Source organism: Nestor notabilis, unplaced genomic scaffold, assembly GCF_000696875.1.
Source record: "Nestor notabilis isolate BGI_N333 unplaced genomic scaffold, ASM69687v1 scaffold23040, whole genome shotgun sequence".
Taxonomy (NCBI): Eukaryota; Metazoa; Chordata; class Aves; order Psittaciformes; family Psittacidae; genus Nestor; species Nestor notabilis.
The window spans coordinates 2,094-9,855 of record NW_009912787.1 but is presented as its reverse complement, the minus strand read 5'-3'; the positions used below and the strand labels follow the sequence as shown (position 1 = coordinate 9,855).

General features: G+C 54.4%; 1 protein-coding gene across 1 annotated transcript in view; it reads left to right on the top strand.

Annotated features, from left to right (window-relative positions):
- TRIT1 (tRNA isopentenyltransferase 1) overlaps positions 1–6,120 on the top strand; it is an 8,480-nt gene extending 2,360 nt beyond the window's left edge. The window contains 6 exon segments of the mRNA XM_010021378.1: positions 6–42; positions 595–707; positions 1,842–1,919; positions 3,122–3,231; positions 3,511–3,628; positions 5,954–6,120. Of these exon segments, the coding sequence (XP_010019680.1) occupies positions 6–42; positions 595–707; positions 1,842–1,919; positions 3,122–3,231; positions 3,511–3,628; positions 5,954–6,120 (623 nt within the window).
- Positions 6,121–7,762: the final 1,642 nt, after the last annotated feature.

Below are 7,762 nucleotides of genomic sequence, written 5' to 3'. Positions count from 1 at the left end.
CGCACCTCGCCGTTACCACCAGCAGAAGGGGGCTGAGAACCGGTGGGTGAGGAGCCAGCTCCCTTCCTGCTCTCGCTCCCCCCCGCCAGGGCCGCGCAGGGCCCCAAACAACTCTGCCTGCAGCACCTCTGGTGTATTGCTGTTCCCAGCCCTCTGCTGGCAGCGTCTGCTCTGAGTTCCTGGCTCTGCAGGGGCACCCTCGTGGAGAGGTGTGGACCAGCCAGATCCTCCAGCACTTCCTGGTCTTCCTGCCAGAACCCTTGGAGCAGAGCTGGTCAAACAGCAGAGTCCCTGTGGGTCTTAGTGTTGAGAATCCATTTTGCCTGGGCCATACCTGCTGTTTTCCCTCAGTAAAAGCGACTTGGTGCTGCCTAAGCATCCACACAGGAAGCTGACATGGGGTGGCACTGAAGGCACCGGTCTGTGTTCCTGTGTGCCTGGTTTGCCTTGTCCCCTGAGCCCGTGGGCTTGTGTCACCTGGGGAGGTTCCTGCAGGGTGGGATACAGAGACCTCGCCCCTTCAGGGGAGGATTGAGCTTTCCCACTGTTCGGCAGGAGATGGCCTTGACCCCTGCCTCTTGTCGTCTTCTCCAGGCAGGATTACCAGCATGGCATCTTCCAGTCCATTGGCTTCAAGGAGTTCCATGAGTACCTCATCAGTGAAGGGAATTGCTCACCTGAGACCAGTGCCCTTCTGCTGCAAAAAGGTGGGAGGAGCACCCTGTGTGCCCTACATCCTTAGCCCCATGCAGCTCCAGGTGACACTGCCTGATGGGCTGAACCAGGTTCAGACCTTAGCGCAGGTCTTGTTGGGGTTGAGCTGCACCTTTCTCTCTGCACTTTCCATTTCTGCCAGCCCAGGGGGACAGGGACTCCTTTTTCAGTGCATGGAGCATTGCTGAGCACACCCAGAGCAATTCCTCCCTCCCTTTCCCCCGGCCTCCCTGCAAGTTGTACTGGGCACAGTGTGTCTTGGGATCTGGAGCTGGTCCACCAGTGACCTGGGTGGTGAGATCCCAGCTGGGGTGTGAATGCTGTGGAGAACAGGGCTAGAAAGAAAGAATGAAGCAGAACTCAGCATCTGGTTACGCAGCATTATGGTGGGAAGGAACCTGGGGATCTAGCAGATCACAGCATGAGTCAGTAGTGATGCACTCTTCAATGGCATGTTCCACTCTGGAGTGTCAGGACTGTTGTTAGAGGACAGAGCTGCTCTGCTCCTCAGCACAGCAGAGGGCCCAGGCAGGGTTGACCTGTGTCAAGGAGGGTTCAGTGCAAAGTGGAGGTGGGAGTCTGAGGAAACCACAGAAGTAATAAGAGGCTTGAAAACAAGTCTGGTGCAGAAGGGGCTTGTTGTGTCTCCTCAGGAGACAATTACAGAGGGATACAATAAGTCACTGAATACTGAAAGGTGGTGCCGTGGTCACCCATCCTGTGGGCCAGCTGTGGGGAGGACGAGGAGTCCTGAGCTCCATTTGTGCAGGTGGGTATTGTGAGAGCAGTGCAGCCCTTAAAAGGTTGTTCTACCTGCTAAAGCTTCAGGGCAGAGGTTTTCGGCCCTTTCCACCCCATGTTCACTCAGGGATATTTGGGACACATCCAGCCCTTCCACACTGCCACTGTCTCTGTGTTGCCTGCCAGGCTTGGCCTCTTCTCACTGCTGGCTCAGAGACCTCCAGACTGAGAGTAGAGACACTTCTCTTAAGTGAGCGTGGTACCATCCAGCACAAACCTTTGTCTTGTGTGACTTCCCCCACTGGAGCTGACAGCCTCTTTCACTCTGCTCTGAGCTCAGCTTCCAGCCTTGCACTCACCTTTGTTTTAATGCCTCTGTTTCAAAGGGATCCAGGCCCTGAAGCAGGTGACCAAGAAATACGCCCGGAGGCAAAACAAATGGGTCCGGAACCGCTTCCTGAAACGTGAGTCCTCTGTTCCTGCCCTATCTCACCATCCCTGTTCTTCACCTCCCATCTTTCCTCAGCACATCCCCTGCTCTCTGCTCAGGAGAGGACAGGAGAGGCTGGGTGCTCAGCATGGTGCCACACATGGTGCCCAGTTGACGCTGCCCTCCAGCTTAGGAGCATGAGCCCGTTGGCCGCTCTGAGCATGGGCTGTGCTGGCTGCAGTGGCTGGGGGGCAGCCGGACCTTGGCCCGTGGGCCGCGCTGGGCATGGGCTGTGCGGGCTGCAGTGGCTGGGAGCCAGCAGGACTTCCCCATCGCAGCCCCAGCCCTGGAGCAGGGCCAGCAGCAGCAGCTGGGAGCCGGGCACTTGTTGAAAGGTGCTCGGTAGGGGCAAAACAACAATAAAATAAAGGAAAAAAACCCTCAGGCAGGGAGAAACTCGGATCAAAAGATGGGCTTTGAAGGAGGTGCAAGAGCTGTCCTGGAGCCATGTGCTCGGTGGCTGTGGCTCACCTTTCTGGTGGCAGGTGTGCTTCAGACCAGCTTTGTGGGGAGGTTGGTTGTGGTTACAGTGCTAAGAAGCAGCAGCTGCTGGGGCCTGGCACGCAGCAGCCTGCGATGGCTTTGTCCGAGCGGGTGCTCTGATTGCTGCTGTCTGCAGCCCTCACACCGGGCTGGGGGAGGCCAAAGGGGTGGCTTGGAAACTTGGGCCCTGTCTGAGGCATTTAGTAAAGCATCTCCCACTGTGGTCTGCAGCTGGGAGCTGGGAGCATTTGCCCCTGCAGCCACACGTTCCTCATGCAGACTCTGTGCCTGCACCTCCTTGTAAGCTTTGAGTGATGGCTTTGTGTCCGGATCTAGCTTTTTGATCTCCTGTGGCCTCCCATGTACCATGGCAGTGATGAAGTGTTTGTTGCTGTGCTGGGCTGTTGGCGTGCTCAGATTTCACAATGCTGTCCCAGACAGACAACCATGGAGATGCTTGCTTGAATTCTTAGGTGCTCATGCTCCTTGTGAGAGGGGTACCCCCCACCCCCCCCACCTGAGGTCTTTGATAATTTGGGCTCTGGAAAGGCTGGTGCTGTTTGCTTCTGAATGCTAAAGGACAACTAGATAGGAAAAACCAGAACACTCTGCTCATAGTGTAGCCCCTTGGGCACTGTGACATGATGCTGGGGGTGTTTTGGTGTGCTGACTTGCCTTTCTGTGTCTCTGTAGGTCCCGGCCCCAATGTGCCCCCAGTGTATGGCTTGGAGGTGTCTGATCTCCTGCGGTGGGAAGAGAATGTGCTGAAACCTGCTCTGGAGATTGTGGAGAGCTTCATCCAGGTACTGGGTAACGAGTTAACATGTGAGCCATGACCAAGAAGCCAACTTCTTGGTGGTCTCCAGGCCCATTAACTTGGCACTTAGTCTCTGCTGTCTGCTTCCAAGTCCAGCCTTGGGCTTTCCTCGCAGTGGCAGAACTCCACTTGTCTTGCATGGTATAACTGCAGCGTCTGTCCTGCCAACCTTAGTGTCTGCGTCTGGCAGGTTCACATCCCAGAGTGAACACAGCCAGGCAGATTTCACAGCAGAACCCAAACGGAGACATTATTTAACCTACAGGGCCGGGAGCCCCCGGCAGAGCCTGTGAAGATGGAGCACGATGTAAAGGAGAACAAGCGGAGTCACCACATGTGTGAGCTCTGCGACAGACTCATCATCGGGGACAGGGAGTGGGCAGGTAGGACTGGTGGGGGGGGGACAGGACCTGGGAGGGGGCCCAGCCAGTGCAGTTACACAGAGGGATGCAGCAGAGCAGCTTCCTTGGCCGGATGACCCTCAGCACCTCATCTTGGGCTTTCAGGGATTGTTTACAGCCCGGGATGAAAGGAGCCATTTGCAAGCCCAGGGGGGTGCAGGAGCGGTGCCACAGCAGCCATCTGTCAGGCTTCCCCCCTTCCCTGCACCCAGCCCCTGCCCCGCCGTCACGCCAGGCATGGGGATCTGTAGGTGCCATCAAGCCTCAGAGCTGTTTGTTTAGTGAGGGCTGCTGGCCCTTTTTAGCACTTCCAGGTATTGTGTCAAAAAGCAGAGATTTGTTTCTTCTAAAATTTTGTGTAAAATGGAACTTTTGGAATGGTTTTTAATAGCTCAGTTTTGCTCCAGTGTCTTCTATTTGTGTGTTTAGTCTTTAAAAAAGAAGTCTTGCTAGCTGCAGTGGTAATAGAAAAGGATTTTCTATTTTCAATAGACTGACTTTAAACGAGCTCAGCTGGAATCAGATTAACTCTGTGAATTTATCTGTGCTGTGAGGCTCATGCTGAGAACCAGGAACAAAAAGTAGTGGAGAAACTGGCTGCAGGAACAGAACTGGTAAATCTCCATGTGTTGCCCAAACATGGTGTGTGCAGACACAATGCAGAGATAAGTTCTGCAGGTCGTTGGTCATCGGATTTGAACGAGTCACTTATTCCTATTGATCCAGGGAACTGCTGAAAGCAAAGATGGAAGTAGGCTCAGAATAGGAAGCTCATTGTAATGAGATCAGTTTGTAAGTGCAATTGTTATTTTAGCCAGGCTCAGCTCTGAGGTGCTTTGAAGGAGCTCTGCCTCCTCCAGAACCAGAGGACTCTGAAAGCTATCAGGGTCCAGCAGGTTTTGTGGCTGAGTGGGAACTCCACAAAATCCCCCCCAAACACTACAGCTGCGACTGCATGTCCTCCAGGGATGTCATCCCAAATTCTCTTAGATGATGCCAGTACCTTCCTCAACCAAGACCAGCTGTTGTTCTCTGCATCCAGCTGAATTTGGCTCACATCCCCAGATGGTGGGAGAGAAATGGTCCCAAACTGGGTGTTACTTGTAAGTGCAAAATGTAAAAGCTGGAAGGGAAGTGAAAACAGTAGTGGGGGCTGAGCTGCTCTGCAATCTGCTCTGTTTTCCGTAGACAAGTTACAGATAGTTCTGGGAACTGCTTCCCAGTACCCCACTGGGTCTGGGAGATGTGAAAGTTCTATCTAATTTTACAATTTGTGTGGATTTCAAAGCACACCTCCCAGGCAGCAGCAGCAGGCAGCACCTCCTCCAGCCACTGGGAGCTTTGGTGCTGCTTGTGACAAGTTGTAAGAGGTGAGACACGATTTCAGGCTGAGGTGACCCTACAGCAATTGTGATAAAGCAGCAGCTTTGCATGTAACTTCATCCCTTGGCAGAAAAGGATGTCTGGAAAACACCTGAGAGCCTTGATTCAGTGAGCACATCCCCTCGTTTCATGAAGGCTCTGCTTGGAAAGTTTTAATTGCTGCTCTGATCTCTTGGGAATAGCAAAACCACCCTGCTAGGATGGTTCATGGGTCTGGTTAGACAAAGCACCTTCTACTTAGGTAACACCACTGATAGAGGAGGTTTTACTGCCCTTAACTCTGTGATTTCAAACAAGTGCAGCTCCTGCTGCCACGCTGTGTCAGGACAAGTTGCATCCCAGGGATTACACCTCTGTTCCCTCTGCTTCCTGCTAAGTGCTCTCATGGCTGGGGGCCTTGCCCTGGAGTTATGCAAAAGCCTAATTATGCTCCGGGCTCCATCCTCAGCTGCTCTGCAGATCTGCAGGAGATCCCAGTGCTGCGGTGCAGGCGTCTAGGCCTATAAATGGTCCTGGCAGGGCTCCATGGGGTGGTGGCGAGTTGCACAACCTTGCCTGCATCCTGCAGTGTGCCGCCTCTTTGGTGACACTTTCCTTTCTCCCATCCTCCCAGTTTTGTCTCGGCTGGGAACAGATTTCCTGGGAGAGTTGAGTGAGTCCTGACAATCTGGAGTCTTCTGTGTATACCAAACTGGGATTTGTGCTTCTCCCATCCTTCCTGTGATCAGGAGGAGGCTCGGGAGGGTTGTCCCCCTCTGAGCCATGATAGTTTCCTGAGAAATGGCCAGGGCAGGGCTTGGGAATTCACTTCTCTGCAGGAATGAATTGTACAGGAGGATGGGAAGGGAGGGTGCCCCACGCTGCACAGGGAGATGGTGCTGGGTGTTCCCCAGAATTAAAGGCTCTGTTTGCCTCTCCCTTCAGCTCACACACGATCCAAATCCCACCTGCACCATCTGAAGAGGAGAAGGAAGCTGGAGGCTGCCGGCCATGCTGCAGAGGCTGAGGGGGACAGTGCGGGTGCAGCCACCTCAGATGAGGAGAGCAGCCAACCTTTGCCACAGGGCTCCAACCTGCCTCTGGAGGGGTGAAAGCAACTTGGTCCTGGGTGGCTTTGGACTGAGCAAACCGAGCATTGTTTGGGGCTGAGGCAGGTGTGTAAGTGATGGCCAAAAGCTGCATCGGATCCTCTTCATGTGGCGTCATCCTGCTGTGTTCCCATGTTTCCCCAGCCCTGCCTGGAAAGGGCTGGGCCCTGGGGCAAGGCTGCTGGGAGCATCCTCCCGTGCCAGGTGTTAATTCCTGCCAGAGTCGCAGCATTACCCTTGGAATGGTAGAGCTGACATGTGAAGGTGTCCTGCTTGGAGACAGAAATATCCTGCCCTCCTCCAGCTTGGCCAGGAGCACAGCTCCAGAGCTGGGCGAGCTCTTGCTGCCTTTATTGTGGAGAGGAATATTTTCTTCTTTTATATGGAAATAAAGTTTCAAGCTGATTGTGGGTTCCTCTCCCCATTAACCAGCACAGTTTTCTTGCTCTCTGTTTCCACCTGGCCCAGGTTCCCTGCTCTGGGCATGGGGCAGGATGGTCAGGCCTGGTTCCTTCTTCCAGCCACCTTTCCTGCAGCTTCTGAGGGAGCTGAGCAGATGTTCCCGGCGCGGCGGAGGCCGTCTGATCCCGGTGCACGGAGCAGGTGCAGAAGGAGCTGGCACCTGTTAAACAGGAACTTGGAAGTGATCTCATCCAGTTTGCAGCAGTTGGGTCTGTCCTAGTTAGAGCTCAATTCCCGGGGGTTTACGCTGTGGTTTGGCAATGGGAACCAGCCCTGCATTTGAATCCGAGTTGCTGAGCAGCAAATTCCTTGTGCCACGTTCTCCAGGCAGTTGGTCTCTGCACCATCATTCCCGCGCAGTGGAACAGGGAGGTCCTCGATGGGGTGTTTGGGACTCTCCTGGCAAATGCAGTCAGGACGGTTGGTTCCTCCTGGGAGGGTTTTGGGGTGGTGGAACACACGGTTTTCCTTCAGCTGCTTGCAATACACCATGTTGCAAGAGCCCTCTCGCAGGGCTGTGTGGGTGCAGGCTCTGGAGGTGCTGCTCTGGTGGGATCACGTCAACCCTCCAGTCTGTGCTCCCCAGCACTGAGTTATTTCTGTAACTCTGTGTGGGGCAGCTGCTTTGGGCTGTTTGACAGGGGTGTGGGGTGGCTTGGGAGCTCGGGCTGAAGGGAAGGTGCAGGGAAGAGCTGGGAATTCGTGTTGGCTTTTCTCTGCCAGCACTGGGGCAGAGCTGGGCGTCAGCCTTTTGAAATGCCAGGCACCACGGTTGTGTTGCTGGGGCTGCCTGCAGCAGCAGCTGAACCTCTTCTCCAGCCCAGACTTGTTTGCCATCCACCGTGACTCAGTGTACGTGGATGTGGGCTCACCCCAGCGCTGGAGCACATGGCCGAGGGGTTCTTGGCTTGGATGGACAAGGTGAGGCCGGGTGTAAAGCCCCATTCCCTGCCCGTGTGCTCAGCGTGGATGTGTTCAGTCATGTCCTCAGGCCAAGCTGGGATCCTCAGGGCAGTTCTGTGAATGAGGGGTGGGATTACCTGCTGTCTCCTGGGTGCAGTCAGATGACCACACTGTTAGAAAGAGATTTAATATCCTTAATCGGTTTAATATGAACTTTGTTATCCCCACAGATAAATGTTATTCCTCTACCGCAATAGCTGCTAGTCTGCCTGTTGTGTTC